A 26,112-nucleotide genomic window follows, 5' to 3' on the forward strand; every position below is an offset into this window, starting at 1 on the left:
ACTCCTATTCCCTGTTAAAGAAAAATGTAATCTTTATGATTTTGCAAATTCTGCTGTGTTATATGGGTACAGTTTTATATTTAATTTCCCCGTCTCTGTGCCTGATCTTTGCTTTGTGCTGCTTTTACACTTTTTTCTCCCTTGCAGTTCAAACAGTGTCATCTTATTGTAGTTATTTTTGAGCAAAGGCAAGAGGTAAGGTACTTACCATAAGTTTCACTAATGGATGTGGGATGGGCAGCTTCCACAATGGAAGTAGCAAGATTACAGACGTATTAGAGCTCTGGGCTTCTTCTTATTGGGTTTAGGCAAAAATGGCAAAGATGATGATGGCTCTGTAGTTTGTTACAGAGGCACATAACACGTCTTGGCTGCAGGTTTTTTTCTGGGTTTGTTTGCATGCGCAGCAAATACATACAAATTAGGTGTATATCTTTGGCAGGAGTTAAAATGACCTCTTTGTTTCTGTTTTTCTATGATGGACAGCAGACACACTGATGCCACACCTTTTGCACCCATATAAACTGTATAAAGTGAATAAAAATGTGCCAAGAGGTTCGTTTTCCTCCCACTCAGAACTTCTGTAAATAATAAATAAATAAATAAATTCAGCCACCACCCAGTATTTATGGATGCCACTATGCTTCCTCTTTCTCTTTCTCATTCTTCCTCACTTCAAAAGCACAGGAGTGGGGTGACAGGCCATGGGGAGGGGGGACCGCATTGTTAATTGGCCTTTTCAGCTGAACAGAGAGGTGAAGGGAGGAAGAAGAGATGAGGACAATAGAGTCCCACTGCCTCTTCAGAATAAGAGGGATGCGCCGTTAAAAAGATAGACCGGCCGATGCACACATAGACCTGCAGCAGGGCTCTCCTCACACAACCCCAAACTAAGTGAATGAGGCAATTAATCATGTGTCCCGCAGCTAACCAAGTAAACGGTCTGTAGCCTCGATATAGACTGCGAATAGTTAAAAAAATTCTCTCTTGGCTCCATAGCATAGGACTGTGTCAGGATTTGAGGCATGAGGTGTTACCAGACAAACAGTTCCCTCACATCTCATTCCACTGCTGCCGCGGTTCAGTGGAACGATAGGTACTCTTTTTCCACTTCAATAAGGGGATGAAGCTCAATTAGCATTTCACAAGTCCCATTTCCCTCCTCTATTGCAACCTTCCCCGCCGAGCCCATGCTTTCTCTGGGGATTGTCCTGTTTTGGGCCCTTGTTGCCGTTGGCAGGGTGACAGTATTCGAGTGTGCAAACTTGTGCTATTGTCCGCGGGCCAGAGGGAGCCATGGAGACCCCATAATATGACACAGGAAAATGTTTGCTGATGGCAATTCTATGGGCTTTGTCCGACTCTTTCTCCTTCATGACGACTCGATTTAAGTCTCTAAATGTTTGACTACAAATGCAGGAGTGCTATCCAGCTCCTTTCCCTTTGTCCCGCGAGGTTTGAATGAGTAATGCAGCCTTTGTGTCGCTCGATTGAGGGGGCAAACAGAAAGACAAGATTCTTGAGCCTTCAAGACCCTTTCCATGGTTATGCACTCTTCAGATCCCACCACCCCTCACCAAATCCTACAGCTGACATCACTCTTGGGAGGGAATAACGGGCTTATGTGTTAGAAGCTCAACTTTAACCGCTCTGATGTTAGGTTATAATGCACGCATGCTCGACAAGAATTCGCACTCGTTTTTTAAACGCACATTTACCATTTTCGGAGCAGAAATCATCTTGTAGGAGAAATATTGCATCCCCTCAGCGGCTTTCCCCCCTCCAGATCTCCATGACAACAATTTGCGATGGTGAAGAATTTGATACCAGGGCGCTTGGAGGCTGATTGGGGTGCATTGTAAGAGGCCTGGGGTCGCTGATTGGTTCAAGGGAAGCACCATAACTACAAGGAGTTTATATTCATTCAACTTGTTGAAGTGCTCCTATACTGCAGCCTGGGAGAAGTCTGAGGTTAGACTGAGAGAATCCGGACTGATCCAGCAGTGGTGAGTAAAAGGTTACTAATCTCTAATATCCAGCATCCCGCTCATTTGAGGCTTGATTGCGTGACTCGTGTGTTTCTCATTTCTCTTTAGATCCTGACGGTGGATTGCTTATTTCAGCATGGACTGAACAAACCCTCGATACAATATGGCAAATGCAGACAGTGAGGTCAAAACTTTACTAAATTTTGTAAATTTGGCATCCAGCGACATCAAGGCGGCCCTAGATAAGTCCGCTCCGTGCAGGCGCTCCGTGGATCACCGGAAATATCTCCAGAAGCAACTGAAGCGCTTCTCTCAAAAATACTCCAGAGTCCCAAGATGCCACACACACAGGTCTGCGGAGTATAGGTGCGCCAAACCGATGGGGTCTGTCCATCAGAGTGTGGCAGAAAAGGCCAGCTCTGGTGCGCAGGATGTGGATCAACTGGGGAGCTCTGTGGAGCAGGTGCCTATGAGGAAACGCCAGCTACCGGCCTCATTTTGGGAGGAACCTAAGTTGACCCCAACCAAGAGGGAGCACTCATATTTAGGAATGAAAAGGAGCCATGCAGGCACATCGGAGGGAACTGAGAATGAAAAGAGGAAACGAAGTTGTGATGATGATGCAAAGACCGCAATATCTGCGTGCAGCCGGCGCAGCTCGGCGGATAAAGAGACGCTGAAACTGGACGTGACCTCTCACCACTGCGTGAGTGTGTGCGGCTGTTGCCCTTTCCAGTACCACGGACACCAGATCCTTCACAATCACATTTTTGTCCCTCATCCGCCCCTGGGATTGTGGAGCAAAGCAGCAGGGACTGAGACAGAGAGATCCGAGCATCCTTATGGACAGAAAATTCACACGCACGTTGTTGTCAAACCCATACCGACCAAGCCCACCGCTCAGTCACCAATCTTCAGTGTGTTTGGATTCATTTAATTAACTCACTAAATGAACCCATCACACAAAACGCGTGTAAATAGGACTAATGACTTTCAGCGTTTCTCTTTCAGCATTTTAAATCGAGATACTTCCTCCTGCACTTATTGAAATGCTTCATCTATTTTTGTCTTTTAAACCTAAAGGACTAAATTGCACTGAATAATTTCATCATCTTCACTTTCATGCCAGTCTTATGCCTGAAAATTGACAGTAAGGTAAAAAGGTTTCTACTTTTAGGTGTCTACAGAGGATGATTGTTCTTTTTTTAAGTCAAAAAAGTCATAGAATGAATCCAAACATCCTGTTTTAGTTTCCTCTTTTAAGTATGAGAATCGCCTTTCTTTGTCAAAGTAATGTTTGATAGGCACATTTGAAACAATGACTTTTATTTTTAAATAAATGATTCAACTTGCCTTAAAAACTCCTTTGGGCACAAGATCATTTTTACCTTTTGCTAAAGCTTTCTCCAAAGGGAAAACACACACACAAACACACACATTTTGAAGGACAGATTAAAGAGGCTTATTGTCACTTCACATATATTATAAATAGATATTTATACACATAAAATTTCTTTGAGAGGAACATTTACACATTCAAGATATCAGACACGACTAAAAAAAAACCACAAGAAGATAAATATAGTCTTATCTCTGAGGACTATATTGCATGAGGTTCATTTTAAAGTCAGTCAATGTGGCTCAGGTATCTAATCAGTCTGTTTGGCAGAGGTACGCTTGTGATGGATCTCAGTCTGTGTCCCCCCATCTGGGTCCGAATCTTTAATCTACAGAGGTGCAGCAGTGGACATGGTGACACTAAAGACAAGACAAAAAGGAAAGATAAAGAGGCTTGTCGCTTGCTTCCTTGTGGACCACATTTGCATTCAACGGACGTGTGAGGACATGAAAGAAAAGAGTGAAAGAGACATGTTTCCATCTGATACTTACACAACTTCCTCTTGACAACGTGCCATTCTTCACGGCTGTCCAGCAGTTCATTGAGCTTGCTGCACAGCTGAACATGGCCAACATACTCTAGCAGCAAGTCTATAATTGGCCCTGCCCATTTACTCATTACTGGCGTTGAGATCCACTCGCAGAACTAAAGAAGAAAATCATATAAATTTACATTACTGAAAAAGAACATGCATATTTTTGTTATGACCAACTTTTTGCTCTTTTTGCATACCTGTGTTATCCTCTCTGAAGGCTCATTGCAATTTAGAGGAAGCATGCTGCCATTCTGCAAAGAATATCCGTTACTGCCAGCAGTTATTATATCGGATTGTCCTGCAGCTGGGTGAGGGGCGCTGCCATAAGCACACGTAAAACAGGAGAGCGAATCACAGCCATTGTCCAGAAGGCACTTGAGTAGAGGCAGATTATTCTGACAAAGTGCGACAAGAGCTGGGAATGTGGTAGTACATGTTGGGATGCTTGCATTTACATCAGCTCCTCTTTCTAGCAGTAAAGACACAGTGCTGACACAACCCTGACGCACAGCCATCAGCAGAGGGCTGACTGGATCCAGGCTTAGACTAGCACCGGCATTAAGCAACACCTCTGCTGTTTCGGTGCTGCCGTTAGCAATAGCAAAGTAGAGGGCTGTAGTGCGTCGATCGGCATACTTGATGGAGTGGCTGTGAGGCAGTGTGGCGTTTACATCTGCACCTGTCTTCAGTAGCACAGCTGCTACAGTGTGTCTGTTGTGCTCTGCTGCCAGGTGGAGGGGGCTGATCCAACTGTGCCGGAGCATGGCTCGACTTGTCACCGAGACGAGCAGAGATACAATCCTGAAAACAAAGCAAAAGGATGTTAATGTAAAGTTAACACAACAAATACAGAGAAGTTAGAGCTTACAGCGCCACTTACAACATCCGCTCCATTGCATATTTTGACAATAAGTTCAGGATATGAATACAAATTTTACACACTAATCAGTATTTTTTTTTAAGTGTTAGTATTTGAACTTACTTGTCATGTCCATACTGGGCAGCGATGTGCAAAGGCAGCAGTCCTGAGCTTGTCGGTTTGTTGGCATCTGCATTTTTAGTCAACAGAAGGGCCGCAATTTCCGTGTGGCCATTTTTACTCGCTTCATGCAGCGCCGTAACCCCATCGCATGTCTGCGTGTTGACATCTGCACCTAAAATAAACAAAAAACAATCATCATTTTTTTATAATATAATTTCATTGAAATCATAAACATGAAAACCTGGAATTTTTTTGTACCTTTCTCAATAAGGTAACACAGTGTCCTCATCTGTCCTTGCTGAGCTGCTACAACCAGTGGAGCGATGGTGTAGGTATTAGATGGATTAATTATAGCCCCAGCTCTTAACAGTATCTCACAGATCTCTGTGTTGTTTCTGGATACAGCCTCATGAAGGGCTGTCCAGCCCTGGGCACACCGCTGGTTCACAGTGGCCCCATAAGAGAGAAGAAGGTTCACCATGTCTATGTTCTCAAGCTCGCATGCTGGACAGACACAAAAAGACACGAGTCAGCCTGGTTTCATATAAGCTGTTGTAAGAAATTCTTAGCCCACAGCTGTACCTTTGTACAAAGGTGTTTCTTTGCTCTTGCTGCTGATGTCAGGGTCAGCACCTGCTTCCAAAAGACACTGCACACAGGCCAAGTGTTCACAAGACACCGCAAGCAGCAAGGCCGTCTGCTCCTGCAATGTGCGCTTGTCTACTGAGCCTGGAAGGGCTAGAACAGAAAATACACGTTAAACAAAATAAGCACACATGGCATTTTAAAAGTCCTCCCGCAATAGATTTAAGTTTCTTTTCTTAACATGTGATTCATTCAAGGGTGACAAATTACATTTCTGGGATAATTCTTTGAGACTTTCAATCACCTACCCCTTAAAAGGGTCTTCAAGCACTCAGCCTGTCCACAGTAGGCAGCATCATGCAAAGGTATCCATCCATCATTGTTCTCCTTCAGCACCCAGTGAGAAGAGGCTGTCAGATTTTTGACAGTTTCCACATCTCCTCTTTTGATGGCACAGACCACAGGATCAACATCCCTTGAAAGGAGAGAAAACCCCCTAAAATATTAAGTAGTCTGAATACAATCAAGTGTATTTTTAGAAAGACACCAGATCCTTATGGGAAAGGCAGCACTGACCCTAAAATCTGTACATTCGGTGATTATCATCATAATACGAAAAGTAGAAAAAACAGCTGGTTTTGCTCTCAGTAATCCAGGATGTGTGATTTTTATTTTTGCTATTTATGCAGAAGTTGCACACAAGAGCCACCGGCACCCTCACTCTGAAACACACACACACACACACACACACACACACACACACACACACACACACACGAACACAGGCAGCCTCAAATAGTCCACACAACAATAAAAGACTCACTCCGGCTCTGACGCGCCGTCGCTCTCATTGTCTCCTCTCCTATCCCCTCGCAGTCGCGACACAGCCTTATTACCGGCATAACGGAACTGAGACAAATAGTCAGAGTAGCTGAATTTCGTCATTACTGAAGGTAGATTTCGCTGTTTTCCTTCCCAGGTCGTCGGCGTCGGCGGAGCAGCGCGCAGAGCCGAGCGGGGCTCAGCTGTGGTCTCAGATTATTTTGGGACTGTATTGTCAGGCGGCAGGATGACGGACTTATCCATATATGTCAGAAGACTCGGACGTTTAAAGATAAGAGAAACAGCCCTGGAGATAATGCAGTGTAAGGCCAGCTTTTCGTCTTTACTGGCTGGTTTCCAAGTTAGATAACGAGACTGATATGTGACAACTGCAGAAGATAAACAGAGACCCCCACAACGAACCATTAATCACTACTCCATTTTGAAAAGCCTGTGCACATTGACTGTATTATAAGCGATAGGCGGTGGCCTAATGTCACTAAAAAAAGGGAAGCAATACATAAATAAAAAAATAAAAATAAAAATAAATGTTTTTGATAAACAGACTCCAAACGTCAGCACATATATCTGTTGAATGTAACCCTCCACCACCCTAAATTCCCAGAAAAATACCGAGGATGTGACCTCTGCGTCCTTCATGGCAGCTAGAGGCGTGGCCTGCGTAATAGCTTCACTCCAGCGACGAAGACGCTGTTATAGCTCAGGTAGCTTATTTATCAGAAGATACCAGCGCATTAAATGATGCCAAAGATCATATTTTCCTTCTTATGTCTTCGAGGTTTTTACAATTTAAGTCCTGTTGGGGGCACCGATGAGCCAAGTGTCTTTAAGTGGTGTTTTTGCTCAACCATGTGAAGATGGGTGACAGATTAGAGGAAAAAATAGAACTCTTGACCGTATAATGAGGGGGTCCAGTGGCCTTGTTATGTTGTGGGATGGAGGCATTTTGTGGGCGTTGTTTGGGTTCACATGTCCTCTTGGAGGGAAGGGTGACTGCAAATGAATTCAAAATGAGTTCTGAGTAAACATCTTTATCCGCTTATGAGGGTGCCCTCTGGGTATCACGAGCTCTCAGCCTAAATATACACTTATGGGAGATTTTAGATAAAGTCTTTGAGGGAACATCTTTAGTCAGAATGGCGATCCATCACAGAGGAGGACAAATGCTAAACACAGTGGCGGTGTATTGGTGTCAGATGTTCACACACACACACACACACACACGCGGCAATGTTATGCTGAACTATGGAAATGAAGCTATGAATCTATGTAAATCTAAGTCAGTTTGCATACATTTCCATAACGGAATGCTGAATGTTGGATATAAAACTGTGTTTGTAATTCCGTTTTTACATTTTTACCACTAGATTTTTAAAATCTTTTTTATATCACTTCAAAAAGAGCCAGGAAAAAAAACCACCCAAACCAAAAGGGAAACAAACCAAATTTTTTTTTGCCATTTAATAACTAAATATCCAAATCAACCACAGAGACTACATATTTACTTAACTCTTACTGATCTGCATGTCCAGTCAATAAAATGCAGTAAAATAAATATGCAAATGTATATTTTGGACATTTTCTTTCCTCCCTTGCCTGAAGAAAAATATGCCAATGAAGCAAAAATCTCAAAAGTGACCAGTCCATGAATAAAATCCACGTTATTATTTATCAGATTTTTTTTCAGCCTCATACTTTGTCAGCCAACCATATGAAACAATGTGTAACAAAGCTTTCATCTATGATTCTACAGGCAGCACATATTGATTAGTGCCTTTGTTTATGGCCTCAGTGCAGCTCAGAACTCATTTGCTTATTTTGACTCACATGTTTGAGCATGTGGTTTGTGAGTGTCGTCTAATCACTAAATCTCATTTAACAGGTTTCAGTTTCTCCACAAGAGTGAGGTTTTGCCACTGAACTTGAGAGACTCTCAAGGAAGTAAATCTCGGTGTACTGAATATTTGTGTTTTAACAAGTTGCTTCCCCGTACAGTAAAAACAGTCTTGTAGGGACAGAAAGACTTCCTTAACGCCACCTGTGAGCACTACACATTAATGCTATTGGTGCTGTTTTATTTGTCTTTAAGGTTTAGACATCTTAACATTTGCATCACATGTATGGTAAAATAACTATAAAACGTGATGATTTCACCTCCACTTACTACTCAAATACATCCTTTTAATTAATGTTGTTTTCATTGAGCCTCCACAAAATAACCCATTGAGGCTCTTCACCATCAGAAAACTTGTAGTAACTCTGCTTTTTTAACAAGCAACACTAAGGCAGTCAGCACAGACCAGCGCTTTTCTTTTCACATCTTTTGTTTTCATCTTGACGGCTATTTAGATATACTGATACGTCACGGGGGCATTTCACGCCGTGCCATGCTCAAAAATGTCATGAATAACTATCTCTAATGTTTCACTGAAAAACAATTAGGAATAGCATTTGCGGTATTTGGTGACAAGATAATGTTAAATTGTTAAGCGTTAAGAAGTGATAGCATCTTTTCTTACCTGAGCAGGTTTGTTGTGGTGTTTTGTGAAGTGTGGAAAGTCAGGGAGCATCCAGCCAGCCTGTCTTTGATGTCGCTGTTTGGTCTCTGGTAAAGAGACCCAGCTTTTTGGAATGCAATCATCACAGGAGGAGATTTGTTTTCCAGTCTTAAGTGCAGAACACCTCAAAAAGTGCTGTTGTCTTTTTCATAGATGAGTAAACACTATTCACAATAGAAGTTGGAAAATAGAAGTTAGAACATCAACAGCAGCAATAAAATCACAGGCACAGTATAATACACACATCCCACGTGAATTAGTGACCTAACTCATATAAAAGAGCTGAAATCTGCAAAGGCAGAAATCAGAGAGCAGCGACTCAGGCAGTGAGGGGGGATGCCTTTTAAGGACATGTTCAGCAGTGTTATGTTCCACTTGGTACTGCTGTTCCAGAGAAGGTGCTGGTGTGTGTAGTGTTGTTAGTGAGTTATGCAACAGGAGGATAACAAAAAAACATGAAGCTGAGATTACAGGGCATGATTAATTTTACAAAACAATGACAGAGACAATTAGAATTAAATTAAATAGAAAAAATCCCCCCAAAAAACAGCTTGATAGACTCACCACATGACATTGTTCTTTCTCCTTATGCACAAAATATGAGTTACTTTGTAGAACAAATATGTTAATCCTAATCAGACGGTCTAAAGGATTCTGTCATAACATGCGTCACCTCTTGCTGCGACTGTGTGAAGTGCAAAAATGAGTCTGAAGAACAAGCAGAATGACAACAGATTGTTTCACAATTACTTCTTCCAAAATGTTTTTAAAAAGTGCTTCCTCTATTGAAACTGGAAGTGGCCTCATAGTTTTATGACGACGAACGAGTCCTTCGACATATTTATTTTCAACCACGCAAACGGGCTCTATTGCAAATTCCTGGGCAATCTGCGATCTTTCCCCAACAAAGTCAAACCAAAACATATGAAAACACCTGCAAAAAAAAAAGCACCGTCCTGTCACAACATACTAACATGTCAGGACAGGAAACAGACAGGCATATTCAGTACCAGTAAATCAGGGACTCTGACAGTTTCTTCAAGCTTTTATGATAAAGTTCATGAGGTTTTCTTTCCCTGTGATATACCAGTGCATTTGCTCTTTTAAAAAAATAAATTATTAATTAATTATTATTTTTAACCAACATCCATATAGGACATGGCCATACAACAAGTAAAACAAGACAAGTTGAAACAGACAGGATAAAAGAGGGATAGCAATAAAAAGTAAACCCAAAATCAAGCTGATTTATATGTGTGTACACACAAATGCACACAAGTCCACCTGAATAAAGACACATGTCTGCACACATACCTACACACACACACATATACAGATACATACACATATTCAAGGGAGGAAGAAAAACAAAAACAGGAAAAAAAAACATATATGCATGCACAGCTATACATGTACATAGTGACATATGTAGATGCACCTAAGTACTGATGGGCATTTTGATTTCAATTTTAGAAAACAGATAGAGCAGTTCTGATGGCGGGATTCTTAGGAAGGAGGGAGAAAGTGGGAGAAAGATGGAAAAGAGACAAAAAAAACAGCACATAGATGTACGTAGGGTGTATGTAGAGCCTATTGTGACTTCCCTAGATTGTAATGTTGAGTATTTTTCTTGGGCTGTAGTCTGTTAGCCCTGAGTTTCTCCCAAACCTTATCGGAGGAGGCCAGACCAGAGCATGGCTGCCAGGCAAAAACAGCCCCCAGAACCAAGGGAGGGGGGGCAATTATATGGCAGTCAATGGTAATCTAGGTTTACATTGCTAGTTGTTGGATGTAGCTATTATGGAGCTTTCTTGCAGAGTTGTCAGGGACTTTTCAGCTGTAACTACAATTATAACAGTGATGGGGCGGTTTGTTTAGAATTATTAGTGGCTCTGCTCCAGTTCCAGATTTTTATTGGAGTGAACTCATTTTCGTGTCAAACCACTATTACCATTCAGTTGGTGTCCTTGTGTGTAACCTGTAGAAGATGAAGGTCTAACAAGAAGTGTGTAGGTCCTCTTGTGAGTGTGTGAGAAGTAACATTTCCAAGATATAGGCTGAGCCCCTCGGAAGCAAACATGGATCTGAACAGGGAGTTTTCGTGAAACGGCTTTTCAACTGATGTCCACGCTGTTCGTTTGTTAACAAAAGAAAAGTCTATTTATGGTACATCTCACATTAATCAGCCACGTGTCATTGGAAAAACGTAGACTGATATCAGTGATGTTGTGTATCACTGCATTCAAAGACTATGTGTAGATAGATATCTAAGCTTCGAACGCCTGCAAAGCACAAGAAACAACCAACGTCCTGTAAAAACAAGTCAGGACAGGAACAACACAGATGTGTTCAGTACCAGGGAATCTGTACCTCTGACAGTTTCCACAAAGCTGAACATTACAGTTACTCTTATGTTCAATTCAATTCAATTCAATTTTATTTATATAGCGCCAAATCACAACAAAAGTCGCCTCAAGGCGCTTCATAGATACAGAGAAAAACCCAACAATCATATGACCCCCTATGAGCAAGCACTTTGGCGACAGTGGGAAGGAAAAACTCCCTTTTAACAGGAAGAAACCTCCGGCAGAACCAGGCTCAGGGAGGGGCGGGGCCATCTGCTGCGACCGGTTGGGGTGAGAGAAGGAAGACAGGATAAAAGACATGCTGCGGAAGAGAGACAGAGGTTAATAACAGATATGATTCAATGCAGAGAGGTCTATTAATACATAGTGAGTGAGAAAGGTGACTGGAAAGGAAAAACTCAATGCATCTTGGGAATCCCCCGGCAGCCTACGTCTATTGCAGCATAACTAAGGGAGGATTCAGGGTCACCTGGTCCAGCCCTAACTATATGCTTTAGCAAAAAGGAAAGTTTTAAGCCTAATCTTAAAAGTAGAGATAGTTTCTGTCTCCCGAATCCAAACTGGAAGCTGGTTCCACAGAAGACGGGCCTGAAAACTGAAGGCTCTGCCTCCCATTCTACTTTTAAATACTCTAGGAACAACAAGTAGGCCTGCAGAGCGAGAGCGAAGTGCTCTAATAGGGTGATATGGTACTACAAGGTCATTAAGATAAGATGGGGCCTGATTATTTAAGACCTTGTATGTGAGGAGCAGGATTTTGAATTCAATTCTGGACTTAACAGGAAGCCAATGAAGGGAAGCCAAAACAGGAGAAATATGCTCTCTCCTTCTAGTCCCTGTCAGTACTCTTGCTGCAGCATTTTGGATTAGCTGAAGGCTTTTCAGTGAGTTTTTTGGACATCCTGATAATAATGAATTACAGTAGTCCAGCCTGGAAGTAATAAATGCATGAACTAGTTTTTCAGCGTCACTCTGAGACAGGATATTTCTAATTTTAGAGATGTTGCGCAAATGGAAGAAAGCAGTCTTACATATTTGTTTAATATGTTATGTTGTAACTATCATGTTGTAACAGGGAATCCCAGAGTGTTTTTTGTATATTTAAAAGTGCCTTTGTTCTAGAGCATGACAGGAGTCACAGAAGTGGCACAAAGTTGAGAACAACAGAGGTTTAGCGGTGCAACAGGATGGATGCCAAGGAGATTCGCCCTGGACTCATCTGTGGAACTGGTGTCGGATATAGTGGAGGAGTTGGGCCCAGTAAGAAAGCCTTTCCAAGCAAGCAAGACATAACTGGTGAAAAGAGTGATTTCTGTAAGGGTTAGAGCAGCTGTTCAAGACTGTTGGACCTGTAAATACAATGTAAAAGTCAGACCTCTAGCTTGGTTTTAGCTTATTTTTTTATATGCCCTGGGCTTGTTTTATTATAAATAAATGTTACGTTCTACTCTTGAGTTTTGGACTCCTTGACTACCACTGCCCTTTTATTTTTTAGCTGCTCTCCATCTTATGGAAAAGGCTCTTCCTCTTGCTTCTCCTTTTCCCTTGTTACAACAAACTACAACTTTGAATTCTTATCAATTTTAAATATTTTTTAAAAGCAGTAGGTTAATAACAACACACACTCAGAAATGTTACGGCTGAAATGAAATTTAATTACATGTAAATTTTACCTGGAATTTTGTTACATAAGTGCAATATAAATGTTACATTTTATGAAATTTGGTCCAATAAATGAACTTCATTGGTATAAATTCAAGCACATTTTTCTTTAATGATTCATTATTTGAATAAATAAACCTTTGATTTTGTATATTTCAATTGTATTTTACTCAAAATTATTGTTTCATATTATAAAAGGTGAAGAATCTTTTTTTTTTAGTGTACGTCTTTAACCAAGTGTCTGTTTTCTCAGTAAACACACAGTTACAAAACTGGACTTTCAGTTAACACAATAAGCATGTGACACACAAACGCACAGGACTCACAAACATACTGCTGGACCAGTAACATAGCAACATAAGTCCTTAATGTATTTTTATGTAGAAAAAAACAATTAATGTGAATTTTGTGGTTTTAAAAACAATTATGAAGATAATGCGTGGTGGCATCAGGAAGTAAAATTAGCAAAATGTTTTACAGGAATGTAGTCGAGCAAGACTCGGCTCACTCATACTTGTTTTCTTTGAAAGCTTGCTGCCTTCTAACGCCAAGACAAGCTAGACAGCAGCTGCAGTCAGTCAAAGGTATCCTCAAACTCAGCATTGTGACGTATAAAGTGCAGTAGTCCAAACAACATACCAGCAGCTATTCCAGAGTTTTCCCACTCTTGTGAGACGCAAGGACAGTCCTGATGTCCTCTTATTTGTTACCTGTATGTGTTTTGAGAGTATATTAAATTGTCACTATGGTCTCCTGAGAGGAGCCTTTGATAAGAACAAGTAAAATGTCACAACTGCATCTCAAAGGTTTTGGCTTGGCATCAAATCAATACAGGTCACAACGTCATCTACAAGCATCATCGTCCACGAGACTCCTGCCTGAGCTCATCTATCAACCTGTCCGACACTATTGCACACAAGACGGGGCTCAGGGCTGATCCCTGAAGTAATCCCACCTCCACCTTGAACCCATCTGTCACTTCTACTGCACACGTCACACTGCCCCTCTATTCTCATATTTATTCTGCACCACCTTCACATATTTCACTGCCATACAGCGAGACTCTTCTGGATCAATTTACTTCATTATTCATGGCATTTTATATCATTTTCTTTTTGCAAATTTTCTAATCAAATGAATTTTGTGACTATCATTGTGACTTTCCTTGAATGTTCTTTTGACCTTCCTTTGCAGAATGATGGTAGTGCATACTTTAGCACCATCTACTGAGGAGGAAGAGTTTCCTCATGTGCATTTTAAATGTGACATTAAATTTGACTAAATTTACTTTTTTCCTTTTTGTTTAAGGTGGAAATTTGAACTTCTTCAGTTACAAAAATGAAAGTAATTATTTAAAGTTGAAAACTTAGTATATTTTAACATTTAACACATGCCTAAAGGTTGGAAAGCAGGAGGATTTGCCGTTTCCCTTTCTTTTTCATTTAGGTTTTCATGAATTCATAGAGTTCAGTGGAAGTCACGTCTAGCTGTTAAAATCCGAATAGCAGCAAATTTTTTAATGCGAGCTCTTTGTGGAGGTATCTACAATCCTTCCAGGTGTTTGTTTATTAATTCATAGCAATATTTAAATGTCCGTAAAACATAATTACACTAAGTTTATAATTCTCTTAAAGCTAATTGAAGTAAGAATAAAAAGGAATGTAAAAAGGCAACAATAACTTTTACGTTTTTTTTGTAATTAAAGAATTACTAAAATAGATTTTACATTTCCCAGAAGCCTCTTTGTCTTTACTTTTTATCATTTCTGAGAACACAACAAGTAATTGCAAGCATGTGCATATGTAAAAGTATTGTTCTGTAATTATTCTTTTTTTTAAAAGCAACTAATTATACGTAAAATGATCTTTAAAATGAACACACTGAAAGCTACAAGGACAACTCTGATACATATTTTTGCGCTCAGGTTTTCACAACATGTTTCAGGCTTTGCGGGAACCGGGACGGAGTGAGCACTCTTCGCGTTCTCCCGCTCTCACTCGGTCGGTAACCAAGCCGAGGCTTCCCTGCTTTTGCCATGACAACAAAGAAACGATCCCGGTACATTCCCTGTTGTTTGGCCCCTGGTCACTAGGTAACAGCAACGCGAATCCAAGAAAAAACATCCGGAAAAGATCCCCGATTGTTCTTCTGTTCGTTTAAACGAAGAACACCAGAAGACGCTTCTTTACGCATCAGAATTCCTGAGCGACAAATCCACTAAAAGACATGACGACGCATTCTCTTCCTTTTTTAGAGAACAGTCCTGGTCAAAAACTCCAGGTGGGAAATGGAGTAAACAACATTTTTGTGACACAGTCGCTGGACAGCAGGTAGGCCCGTGGTTTTGAGGAGCAGCAAGTTACGTCTGCTGTCCTACCCCATTCATACATGCCTTTACTGTCTTAGACTGTTACTGACAGTTTTCTCTTCACACACAGAAGGGAAGATGATGCCAATCACATACCAGTTTTAAAAGTGGTAAGATTTGTGCCTTCACAGAAAATAGTCTCACTTCCACAGGTTCTATTTCTTCTATTTCCTACTTTATACCTTTAATTCTATTTGATTTTACTTCTCCTTTTAAACCACTTGGTAACTTTTCTTTTGAGGCGTTTTTCATAAATGCACCCTGCAAAGGTTTCAGTATTAAAGCATCTGAGTCGTTCTGGTTGTGTGTGTGTGTGTGTGTGTGTGTGTGTGTGTGTGTGTGTGTGTGTAGCCTTCGAGCAGAGTCTTGGAGGCAGGAGTGACTACTTTGCAAAAGACCCTGGTTCTGAAGAAACAGGCAGAGCTGGATGAGGTGGAGAAGCGACTTGCACTTAAACGGCTGGATTTTAAAGCCTGCATGGAGGCCCTAGCTCAGCGAAGGTCTGGCCTTGAAATAAAACTACAAGAGGTGAGCTGAGACCACCTTAAATGAGAAGCAGTAGAAGTTATCCATCATCTGAAAGAGACTGTCCTAATGTGGCTGGCTTTTGTCTTTTCTTTTCATGCAGACTAAAGAAAAAGTAGGGAAATTTGAGAAGTTCGTAGCTGAGAATGAAGCAAAGCGACGCAGAGCGTTAAAGAGCTGTGAAGCTTCACGGGCGCAAAACATTTTTAAAAAGCAGCAGATAAAAGATTTGACAGAACAGCTTAAAGGATTCAGAGACAGGTGAGACCTTGAAATGTTGTTTTTAATTTAAAGATTTCTTTCATGAAGTTGTTTTTTAAGCCCGGCTTTGCCATGGTTTAATTTGCAGGAGGCAAGTTTTAAAGGAGAGAGTGGCAAAATACAAAATCTATGAGGATTATTTGATAAAAACACGAGATTATCTCCCCAGCAGTAAGTTCAAATGCTCATTATTGAGCCTTCAAATGAACTTGCTTTGTTTAGCCTGTTGAGTAAAGCACACAGTCCGTTTCAGATTACCTCGATGACGGGTCTGAATCTCTAGTCATGCCCATCATTCGGCGTCATGAGACCTTATCCATCACACACCAGGAGCTGCTGCAACGTTTGCAACGTATGGAGGCGGAGGTGGAGGGAGGCCAGCGGCAGCTGCAGAATATGAAGGAGGAACACAGCGTAAAGAAACTGGTCAGATATACAAATATGGATGTTAGATGTATCATGTCTTCATAGCAGTACTGTAGTTTATAGCGGTTGATGTGTTTTTGTATGTATTGCAGATGGCCAATAAAGAGCTGTCTGAACTGCAGAGTGAGTTAGAGACCCTCAAAGAGAAGAACAAGCAGGCAGAGGTTAACTTGCAGATGGAGCAAGACTTATCCAGAGAGAAGGTATGCCTTCCAGATTAGCTGGATGTGACCCTGCTCATTAATCTTGGGAACTTTGGATAGAAATAATGTCATGTGTGCCCTTCATGTTTCAGGTTACAGAAGTGGGAAGACTGCTTATGGCCATCAGCAACCTTGCAGAACAGTGTTACCTACCAGAATACGGACCGCTGGAAAAGATGAACGCGCTGACAATGATGGACATGGTGAAGGTATTTACGTGCAGGATGAGATGATTGTTAGGGTCCATTTTTAGTTTACCCAAATCTTGACTGACCATTTCTTTCAGGAGTACATTCTGGACAAGGTAGACACGGAGAGGAGAGCGAGGAGGATGATGGAGTTGGGGAGTTTGATGACGAGCACAACCGCCGCAGCAAACAAAAGAGAGAGGGGGTCAATGAGAAGCTTTGGAAGTAAAACACAAATCAAAAGTTCAAGTAAAGTCAGCAGAAGGAGTGAGACATTTGGTTGATGTTGTAGTTTGAGTATTCATCACAGTGTTGTCTCTTATGGTTTGTTGAGAGTGGAGGTTCGTTCTTGAGGTGGGAAGAAGCATTTGCTACCACTTCGTAGCAAATGAAGTGTTACCAAAACCTTGAGAAAAAAAAAAAGCTTGTAGGAGAACATAATGGTTTTTTTTTTTTTTCATTATTTGCCTTTATAACATTTGTTCAGTGTTTCGAAAATCTGTGCACCAACCTTTGCACTTAAGACGTCATAGACAAGGAAATGAAAACGTAGCTGTTTGAAATGAGATCCTCATGTTTAACAGGTCATCCGAACTTGTAAATTTGGATTTGGGCACATTGTATTGTGAATGTTGCTTTTATTTAAAAAAATAAAAATAAATAAATAAAGTGGTCATAATCAAATTATGTAAATGCTCACTCAATCAACAGCAATCCACCACCTTTGCATTATGCAAAACACCAAAAACAAGCAGCCAATAAAATCTCCTTTGACCCTATTGCCTCACATTTCCCACGTTTCAGAGTTAAAACCTGTGATGCCACGACAACAATGTAAAAAGCTATAGTTTCTTGTTACTTTGGTGATTCGGATTGCTTACCCAAACCTATGACTGGGTGCCCCGAAAGCTTTATTGTAAGCACCCCACCAGCACGATGCATGAAAAATAGTATATGAACAATAAAAAAACAATTTTAAGTACGTTTTTAATACAAATATGATCCTATTTAGCAGATAAAAGCCTGATTCAGTACTTTCATGAGAAACTGAAGACATGGCTCGCACGCTATAAAAACCCCGATCTGGCCCTTTAACACAAGCACGTGGTTTCCGCAAACATCCGGTTTTTAGAAAGTAGGAACGAAAACGCAACAATGTTTTGACACGCGTATTTCTTAACTGTAGTTACGGGTTTCTTGTATTGTTTCCAGGTTGTTGAAATATGAAGGTACGTCACGCGGTCAGGTAACTCTTGAAACTGCGGGGTTTTTTTTTCAGGTAGTAAAACTGCTTGTTTGTCCACAGATGGAGGATGGCAGCTTGGTTTCATGTAGAGAGGACATTTCTTCGCTGTTCCCTGCGCAAATGCCGAGTGCCAAACAGCAAGTAGGCTATTTCGAAAAAGGGCTGAGGTTGATGTAGTGCAGGTGGTCACGGTCACCCCTCATAACGACTGCAGAATAACCGGACCTGTTGTCCTTTCTCAGGATCTGAGCAGCCAGTTTTCCGCCGTAAGAAAAGTTTGCGGCGACGGGAACTGCTTCTACAGAGCTTTCTGCTTCGCATACTTGGAGTCAGTCCTACACAGTGCCAGGGATTTGCAGAGGTCAGATTTAATTACTGCTGTTACTAATATCACCTGATGATTGAACAGCGTTGATTTGATAAGGGTGGTGCTTGTCTCGCCCCTCTCAATGTTAGGTTCAAGGACAAGATAATCCAGGGCAGCGCAATTTTGGTCTCTGCAGGATTTGAGGAGGATTTCTTCAGGCACCACCTGGACACGGTAAATGCACTCATATTTTTGTTTTTCTTCCAACAACTTATTAGCATCTCCTCAGACCTCCATTAGTAAAATAATGGGGGGGGAAATGTCACTTTGTAGCCTGTGAGCTTTGACTTGCCGTTTGATGTGTATGTAGTACATACATCGAACAAATGATAGCTTGGTTTTGGGTTAACTTTATGAATGTGTGTGTGAGAAAAGATCCTAGTCATTAGACCAGGGGTCCCCAATCCCAGTCCACGAGGGCCGGTGTCCCTGCAGGTTTTAGATGTCCTTGATCCATCACAGCTGATTTAAATGGATAAATTACCTTCTCAACATGTCCTGAAGATCTCCAGAGGCCTGGTAATGAACTAATCATGTGATTCAGGTGTGTTGACCCAGGGTGAGATCTAAAACCTGCAGGGACACAGTCCCTCGTGGACTGGGATTGGGGACCCCTGCATTAGACAGATGTCTGCTTCTCAACTACTTTTGTACTGATTGGACCATTTGCTTTGCGTCTACAATTTCAACTGCAACACTGTACAAAGATTTTGAATCACCCCTTATTTCCTTACATTTTCCTGGGAAAACGGATGCAGCATTTTATTGAAATGTGCAAAGTAATTGTAATGTAGACTAAGGTTAAAAAGTTTGTGCAGTGAGCTTTAAAAGTCAATATTTGGTATGACTACATTTTATTCTTTAACACAGCCTGAACACTCTCAGGCAGCTCTCTTGCCATTTCTTCAAGTAGTCTTCAGGGATAGTTCCTCAGGCTTTTCGGAGGACATCCAAAGCCCCCAGGTAGACCTTCCATGGTTTAGATGGCTATAAAACACTGTTTAATTAATCACACTATAAGACCTGTTGCCACTATTTTATTCTGCTGGAACCAAAATGGTGGCAGCAGGCTTAGGAAGTCACAGTATGTATATCAACCTAATTCAGAATCTGGCCATCTGGATGTATATCTCTCTGTATTACACACCAGTTTGTTCCGATTTTAAAAACACAGTATTACTCCTGCGCTTCACCAGTTTGGCATCCTGCTAGACCTGTGTAGTTATTTTAAAAAGGTGCAGAAAATGACTCTTGAATGAAATCTTACAGGCACCATATTTTCTGTAAAAAAGCAAAGTCTAATTGTTCCTCTTTCTGTTGAAGGTTCTTCAGGTTGTTGAGCAAAGCCAAGCAGATGTAAATGCACTATTCAGGCTCTTCAATGAGCATACTACCTCCGACAGTGTTGTGCAGTATCTCAGGCTGCTCACTTCAGCACACCTGCAAAACAATGCAGACTTCTTCCGCAACTTTCTGGAAGCACCTGATCTACATGTCTACTGTCATCAAGTTGGTATCGGCGTTGCTGCCATATACTGCATAAAGAACCTCTGAATTATTTAAAGTGGATAATTTTTGAAGGATTTTGATTAAAATCTCTTCTCTTCGTTAAGGAAGTGGAGGCTATGGCGATGGAGTGTGATCATGTGGACATCTCGGCTCTGTCTCAGGCTCTGGACATCTCCATCCACATAGTCTCTATGGAAGGCGACGAACAACAGCTGGCTCACCACATCATTCCAGAAAATGGGGACCCATCCCTGCATCTCCTCTACCACACATCTCATTATGACATTCTCTACCCTCGGGCACAACTATGACCAACGAAACTCTGCTCGAATCAGGAATATTGACTCCGGTTGAATAAATTCCAACTGGGCTTGAAGACACTTACAAAATTAGATTTTTATAAAATCTTGCAGTTTACAGGAATCCATCATCTGGGGATGAGCATCTGTTGCACAATGTGCACTAAACATTTAGAGACTTAAAATGCTGTTTACTTTTTTTACCCTTTTTATAAATTGTGTCATTTGAAGTTTTTTAATAAACCTCTCAATAAACAAGTCATTTTGCCTTCTGCTTCTGTTTTTTCTGCCGTGGATGGATAGTAGTCTTTGGTTTCTTCTGTGTTGAAACCCTGGTTAGGGCACTCTCCATCCCAGCAAGGGGCATTTGGGGCAGGGGGAGCTTTCCCATTTGAGTAGGATACTTGGTCTTCATTACATTCTTGAAAATGGGCAGTGAAATCAAACGCTTCAACTCCTTTTTCATCCCCTTCACCATCCTCTGCTGCTCTCTGTCTGCATCCTCATCATTTGCATTGCCTGTGGAAATGTGGACTTAATTTTCTGCATTGAAACTTTATTTTGAAATGCAAACTTGTTTTTAAAAAGTGCTGGTTTTACCAAGTAATAAGTCATCATCCAGCTCCACCTCCAGGGCTTCTGCTGCTTGCTTGAGCCAGGAGTTGTGGTGTTTCTCCTTGCTGTTGTAGTACTCTACCTTTTCAATTCTCCTGGCTAAGTTTACTCGCTCCTGTGGAGGAACCCAAGTTATATCAGTTAAACCCTTTAACATCAAAAATGAACAGGACCTTATGCTGATGGATCTCACCATGATTGCATCCATGCATTTGGTCTCTATGGGAAATGTGGGAAGCTCTTCGTCCTTTCCAAGAGTCTTGCATATCTTTTTGAAGTTCATCACGTCATCTGGGCTTACTAGCAGCATACAGAGGCCCTCTTTAGTCGCTCTTGCTGTTCTCCCACTCCGATGCACGTACGTCTCAGATGTTCTAGGAACCTGGTATGAACAAATCACACTTCTTGAGGAACAGTGCTCATTACATTGCTGTAGTTATAAGCCGTTGCCCAACATTCATATTTTAAGCTGGTTTTTATTGTAAGGTAAAGACCCTCCTATGAGCAAGCATTTGGCGACAAAAGTCCCTTTTAACAGGAAGAAACCTCCAGCAGAAAAAGACTCGGGGATGTGCAACCATCTGCTGAAACTGGTTGGGGGCGAGGGGAGGGAGACGAGACAAAAGACACATTGATGAAGAGAGCTAGAGTTTAATAACAAATGATAAATGCACAGTCGTGTATAAACACTCAGTGCATCACGGGAAACCTGCAGGGACTGTGTTTTATGGCTGTGGTGGTTAGTGTTGTGGCTAATTGATAACCTCTTATTCATGCTGGAGAATCCTTGGGCAACTGTTTAAGGGGTTACCTGGTAGTGAATAACATGCTGGACATTGGGGATATCCAGGCCTCTTGCTGCCACATCAGTAGTCAGGAGAACACAACTGTGAAGAGAAACAAAAGAAATGGCAATGTCAAAGCTAGGTGCCTTTAAAAACATAAGAAATCACTAATGTTTTACAGTAAATACAGCTCAAGACTGCTGCTGATTACAGGAACTACAAAAACCATCAGGACTTGAATGTGTCAAATGTTTAAAATGTGAATACTTTCACAAATTTAAAAATGGTTTTAAAGTAGATAAAGACAAAACTATTTCAGGCATTTTTGTGCATACTAGACGAATTCCTTACTCCCACAGTTAAAGTTTAGATGTCACCAGTGGCACACAGTTACTGGATAAATGCTGAAGACAACTTGATGTTGCTACTGCAAATGTGTGCACAACTCACTTCTCCCTCTCAGCGAACCTCTCCAGGTTTTTCAGCCGTTGTTTCTGGTGCATGTTGGCATGTAGAGGCAGCGGAGTACAGTCTAGTATAACCAGCAGAGAATTCAGCCTCTTTATACAGTCAATACTGTTGGCAAACACCATGGTGCGCCCAGGATACTGGAGCAGGAAGTAATAGAGGTAGAAGTCCTTCTCATCCTTCTGACAGTGGATTTGAGTCTCAATCAGTGTCTCCACAGTTGCTTCCTTCCTGGTGAGGTCAATGACTTTGGGCTTGGACTTAATCCCCACTTTCTCCATAAGAATTTCCAGCTTGTTCCTCTGGTCCAGATTCTTCTTCTTCTTTTGAAGGAGGCGAGTGGGAAAGCTGTGAACCATCGTCAAAGTGGCAGAGAACACAAAAGTTTGCCTAGTGGGATTGAAGTGTGTCGTATTTAGCATTTCCAGCAAATTCTCCAGCTCGGCAAAATGCCCTCTTTCTACCATGCGATCAGCTTCATCAATGACCAGACACCTGTGTCATAGGAAGAAGAGGAATTAAGAAAGGATAACAAAAATCTAAGAAATAGACCTGCCTGAAAGACCTTTATCACAGAACACAGAATCAGGCTCTTTCACACATGATATGATTTGAGGGTTAAAAGCAGTGTCAGTAATCGGGTGAAGGAAAAAAAAAACTTAATGTGATATTTTGTATTTTGCGATATTGTATTGATACAGGAACACCAAATATTAATATTTTATTAAATACATTAAAATACTCTGGGAAAACTTTGAAAAAAGGGCTCGATTCACCTGATCGGAGGCACCCTTCCTACTAACAGGTGTAGTCTGATTTGGACTGACTGCAATCACTCTGCAAATAATTGTTATCTAATATATGAAACCAGACAGATAGCCAACATGTTTCCATGAGCCTGAATGAGTCTTTCTCAATGTGCACAGTTCATCAACTGGCTGCCAGCTGGTTCTATTTTAGTTATATTCCCATAAAATAGGAAGGTCAATGAGCGCAAGTTAAATGTTAATAGTAAACTAAAGTAAAATAAAACAGATATTGACAAAGTTTAACTTTAGGAAATAACTTGCAGTTTAAAAAAGGTGATATATTTTATTGCAATACTCAGCATATCACAAAATAATAAAAATCATGATAATATCATATCATAAGTGAAGTACTGTGATAATATTGTATCGATTACCACCTCTAGCAAATAAGTCAGAGAGTCTTAAATTAAGACTCACCTGAGCTGCCTGAGGTTGACCAGATGTGGGTGCCTCTCCTTGATCAAATCCCACAAACGCCCCGGAGTTGCTATGATGATCTCTGGCCTGCGTTTCAGCACTCGTCTTTGTTTCTGCTGTGCCATTCCACCCACCACTAAGGCTGTTTTTATATCTGCACAGCAGGAAAACATTAGCTATGCTGACATTTATACATCTCTTACAAGAAAACTGCTATCGTAACACTCTGATGAGCTATGACTTACCTGTGAATTTTGCGACAGCATCAATATGATGTTTGACCTGAACAGCCAGCTCCCTGGTGGGAGTGAGAACCAGGCCTAAGAGGGGTCGACTCTGAGCACCAGTGGGTTTTTCATCAAAATCAAAGTCTGCATTCTTGATTACCCGAACACATCCAAGCTGTTCATCTTCTACGTCGCTGTGTTCATCTTCATCTGAGTCTCCTTGATTCTGATCTTCAGCACCTTCATCGTTTTCTTTAGAAGCCTCCACTCCCTCCTCTTGGTCCTCCTCAGCTGATTTTGTACACTCATCTACAGGTGGTAAGTACAAACTCTCCACCCTTGTGACTGGTTCAGCATCATCATTAGGTTTTTCTGGGCTATTCTTCCACTCCAGGATGGTATGGATTATGGGAATGCCGAAAGCCAGTGTCTTGCCACTTCCTGTAAGTACAACATCCGTATTAGCTCCACTTTTAAAAATCTGTGAACAGAAAATGACACTATAAACCTATCACTTTTATCTTACCTGTTTCAGCTGCTCCCAGTATATCCATACGATCCCTGATAGCTGGAGGCAAACACAGGGCTTGGATCGGTGTCGGTGAACCAAATCCAAGACTGCTCAGTGCCTTCAGGACAGGTGGGGGGACAAACAGGTCCTTCCACGCACTCATGTCAACATTTTTGTCTTCAGAACCAGAAAGTGCAGCGTTTGTCCAATTTTTTACCTTCTTGTGTGGGGCCTTTGTCACTTTATCTTGACCAGATTTTTCTTTTTCCAGATCTGATGAAGACTCTGGGTTCGGCTGTTCTTCTGGGACTGTATCCTCCACTGTCTGCTGCCCTTTCCCCTTTTTCTTCTTCTTCCTGCTTCTCTTTGCATCTTTGGGATCAGTAGTGATGGCTGCAGAATCATTTTCATCGGCCTCACCTGCTACCTCATCCTCTCCTCCCTGCTCAGTGGCAGCATTATCCTTCTGCTTTACGTCTTGTGCAGAAATATTTTCCGACTCCGTTGCAATCCCTTTCTTGTTTTTCCTCTTTTTCTTGGCTTTTTTCTTCGCTGGCTCACTTGTGCTCTCCCCCTCTTTGATCTCAGAGTCTCCTTTCTCTCCAGCCTCCTCGCCGTCACCAGCTTTTCTTTTCTGTGCTTTCTTCTTCTTCTCCCTTTTCAGCTCTTTTGCTGCTTTGGCCGCAGCCTTCTCACTGTTTATTAAACGGTAATCCGTGAGCTCTTCGAAACACACCAGACCCTCTAAGCCCTCCTCGGAGAAGACGCTGGGATCGAGGTCTATGGTTTTCCATTTGCCTTTCATGTCGATGCAACGTTTCGCTGGCTTCCCTAGCCCGGTGGACATGCCTTTGTTTTTCGCCTTCATCTTCTTTGTCTTCATTTTTCTGAAAAAAAAGGTGTAAAATAAGTGACTTTAGCCGACCTCGTGAAGTTCCTAACGTTTAGTTATTAAAAGCGCACGTGCACCCCACGTTTCTTAATGCCAGTGGACAACTATTAACCGATAATTAACAGAAACTAAGCGTACAAAGTCTCCAGTAAACTACTAGTTGAATGAGTGAGTACTAAAGTCTTACCTCGACTGCGTGTAGGCTCTCTTAGACTTCTGCTACGATTACAACAACGCGAGACACGAGGGCGCAGCCATGACAGTGTTGATCACGTGGTTTGAAAAACTTTATTTAAACAACAGGCGCTGTTTCAATTTCTCTGGTCATTTTTTTTATACGTAACTCCTTATACCGCCTATATAAACGTTTATAAAAATTTCATAAACGTTTAAATAATACCCAAGGATGTCAAGGGTTTCAGTTTATCAGCTTTCAGTTCAAGGATAATACGCTGTAATTTCTTAAGGTGTATTGAAGTTTGTGCCGAGGGAGTTGCTTCACTACAGTAGTATTTATTATTCGTAGCAAAGATAATTACAGTTATTTTTTAATGAAGGTTGTACCAGACAAACTAGCATATAATCTAGTACATAAATAAATAAACGCATTTGTGGAAAAGAAAGTTTTCATTGGGCTCTGCCGTCCCGTAAAATAAAATAAAATAAAATAAAATAAAATAAAATAAAATAAAATAAAATAAAAATAACTACATCCTCATGTTTCAGGAGCTTGCGGGACCACCTTTAACGGCGTATAACTGAAGTAATCGTTTTCTGTGTGACTCTCTGGGAGTCTCCCACATCATTGTTTAAGAATTTTAGCCCACGTAGCAAGAGTACTCTTGCTTCAGTTCTTGAAGGTTGCAGGCATTCATTTATTCACAGCTCTCTTAACGTCCTGCCACAGCATTTCAGTCGAGTTGAGGTCTGGACTTTGACTGGATCACTGAGTCAACATCTTGATTCTTTCCTTTTTCAGCCATTCTGTTGTAGCTTTGCCCAAACCTGCGATGTTCTGTTTCATTACACATTGAAATTTGATCCTTTGACTCATTTGTATACAAAGAGTTCACTTATG

The 26,112-nt window shown here is 41.3% G+C and overlaps 5 protein-coding genes across 7 annotated transcripts; 3 read left to right on the forward strand and 2 right to left on the reverse strand.

Annotated features, from left to right (window-relative positions):
* The first annotated feature begins 1,421 nt into the window (after positions 1 to 1,421).
* Positions 1,422 to 3,352, forward strand: LOC146366132 (protein FAM181A-like). Its single transcript, XM_084913862.1, has 2 exons — positions 1,422 to 2,006; positions 2,097 to 3,352. The coding sequence occupies exon 2, from the start codon at positions 2,152 to 2,154 to the stop codon at positions 2,923 to 2,925; it is 774 nt and encodes a 257-aa protein (XP_084769988.1). The 5' UTR covers positions 1,422 to 2,006; positions 2,097 to 2,151; the 3' UTR covers positions 2,926 to 3,352.
* On the reverse strand, positions 3,298 to 9,648 carry LOC146366133 (ankyrin repeat and SOCS box protein 2-like). 3 transcript variants are annotated; one of them, XM_084913861.1, is made up of 9 exons: positions 9,455 to 9,648; positions 8,852 to 9,054; positions 5,798 to 5,964; positions 5,487 to 5,642; positions 5,163 to 5,408; positions 4,905 to 5,076; positions 4,120 to 4,723; positions 3,879 to 4,032; positions 3,298 to 3,746 (listed from the first exon to the last, which is right to left on the reverse strand). In XM_084913861.1, exons 2-9 carry the CDS (start codon positions 8,971 to 8,973, stop codon positions 3,616 to 3,618), a joined length of 1,752 nt encoding a protein of 583 aa, XP_084769987.1. In that variant the 5' UTR covers positions 8,974 to 9,054; positions 9,455 to 9,648; the 3' UTR covers positions 3,298 to 3,615. The 3 variants fall into 3 exon arrangements, with proteins under 3 accessions (XP_084769987.1, XP_084769986.1, XP_084769985.1); XM_084913860.1 differs by having other exon boundaries at positions 8,852 to 9,648; XM_084913859.1 differs by lacking the exons at positions 8,852 to 9,054; positions 9,455 to 9,648 and adding an exon at positions 6,313 to 8,837.
* Positions 9,649 to 14,881: 5,233 nt separating this feature from the next.
* Positions 14,882 to 17,573, forward strand: ccdc197 (coiled-coil domain containing 197). Its single transcript, XM_084915152.1, has 9 exons — positions 14,882 to 15,248; positions 15,357 to 15,396; positions 15,638 to 15,814; positions 15,915 to 16,072; positions 16,161 to 16,243; positions 16,326 to 16,498; positions 16,591 to 16,701; positions 16,794 to 16,910; positions 16,988 to 17,573. Exons 1-9 carry the CDS (start codon positions 15,145 to 15,147, stop codon positions 17,171 to 17,173), a joined length of 1,149 nt encoding a protein of 382 aa, XP_084771278.1. The 5' UTR covers positions 14,882 to 15,144; the 3' UTR covers positions 17,174 to 17,573.
* Positions 17,574 to 17,679: 106 nt separating this feature from the next.
* LOC146366135 (ubiquitin thioesterase OTUB2-like) lies at positions 17,680 to 20,572 on the forward strand. The gene is made up of 6 exons (XM_084915153.1): positions 17,680 to 18,118; positions 18,196 to 18,276; positions 18,378 to 18,496; positions 18,592 to 18,676; positions 19,826 to 20,011; positions 20,116 to 20,572. Exons 1-6 carry the CDS (start codon positions 18,113 to 18,115, stop codon positions 20,320 to 20,322), a joined length of 684 nt encoding a protein of 227 aa, XP_084771279.1. The 5' UTR covers positions 17,680 to 18,112; the 3' UTR covers positions 20,323 to 20,572.
* On the reverse strand, positions 20,388 to 25,326 carry ddx24 (DEAD (Asp-Glu-Ala-Asp) box helicase 24). The gene is made up of 9 exons (XM_084915151.1): positions 25,222 to 25,326; positions 24,158 to 25,029; positions 23,650 to 24,072; positions 23,405 to 23,558; positions 22,161 to 22,673; positions 21,737 to 21,812; positions 21,119 to 21,307; positions 20,911 to 21,040; positions 20,388 to 20,829 (listed from the first exon to the last, which is right to left on the reverse strand). Exons 2-9 carry the CDS (start codon positions 25,023 to 25,025, stop codon positions 20,570 to 20,572), a joined length of 2,613 nt encoding a protein of 870 aa, XP_084771277.1. The 5' UTR covers positions 25,026 to 25,029; positions 25,222 to 25,326; the 3' UTR covers positions 20,388 to 20,569.
* Positions 25,327 to 26,112: the final 786 nt, after the last annotated feature.

Source organism: Perissodus microlepis, chromosome 19, assembly GCF_051167445.1.
Source record: "Perissodus microlepis isolate ML-2025 ecotype Zambia chromosome 19, ASM5116744v1, whole genome shotgun sequence".
NCBI lineage: Eukaryota > Metazoa > Chordata > Actinopteri > Cichliformes > Cichlidae > Perissodus > Perissodus microlepis.

What these genes read in the sequence shown, in the direction of transcription:
- LOC146366132 (XM_084913862.1), top strand. Translation starts at nt 2,152, where the DNA reads ATGGCAAATGCAGACAGTGAGGTCAAAACTTTACTAAATTTTGTAAAT.
- LOC146366133 (XM_084913861.1), bottom strand. Translation starts at nt 8,973, where the DNA reads ATGATTGCATTCCAAAAAGCTGGGTCTCTTTACCAGAGACCAAACAGC. An exon ending in CTTGAAGACCCTTTTAAGGG is followed by an intron (nt 5,643 to 5,797) that starts GTAGGTGATTGA and finishes TTTCTGTTCTAG; the next exon opens with CCCTTCCAGGCTCAGTAGAC. An exon ending in GTGTTACCTTATTGAGAAAG is followed by an intron (nt 5,077 to 5,162) that starts GTACAAAAAAAT and finishes TGTTTATTTTAG; the next exon opens with GTGCAGATGTCAACACGCAG.
- ccdc197 (XM_084915152.1), top strand. Translation starts at nt 15,145, where the DNA reads ATGACGACGCATTCTCTTCCTTTTTTAGAGAACAGTCCTGGTCAAAAA. An exon ending in ACACAGTCGCTGGACAGCAG is followed by an intron (nt 15,249 to 15,356) that starts GTAGGCCCGTGG and finishes CTTCACACACAG; the next exon opens with AAGGGAAGATGATGCCAATC. An exon ending in CTTAAAGGATTCAGAGACAG is followed by an intron (nt 16,073 to 16,160) that starts GTGAGACCTTGA and finishes TTTAATTTGCAG; the next exon opens with GAGGCAAGTTTTAAAGGAGA.
- LOC146366135 (XM_084915153.1), top strand. An exon ending in TGCCGAGTGCCAAACAGCAA is followed by an intron (nt 18,277 to 18,377) that starts GTAGGCTATTTC and finishes GTCCTTTCTCAG; the next exon opens with GATCTGAGCAGCCAGTTTTC. An exon ending in AGTGCCAGGGATTTGCAGAG is followed by an intron (nt 18,497 to 18,591) that starts GTCAGATTTAAT and finishes TCTCAATGTTAG; the next exon opens with GTTCAAGGACAAGATAATCC.
- ddx24 (XM_084915151.1), bottom strand. Translation starts at nt 25,025, where the DNA reads ATGAAGACAAAGAAGATGAAGGCGAAAAACAAAGGCATGTCCACCGGG. An exon ending in GTCAACCTCAGGCAGCTCAG is followed by an intron (nt 22,674 to 23,404) that starts GTGAGTCTTAAT and finishes CCTATGACACAG; the next exon opens with GTGTCTGGTCATTGATGAAG. An exon ending in AATGCATGGATGCAATCATG is followed by an intron (nt 21,041 to 21,118) that starts GTGAGATCCATC and finishes GTTCCTCCACAG; the next exon opens with GAGCGAGTAAACTTAGCCAG.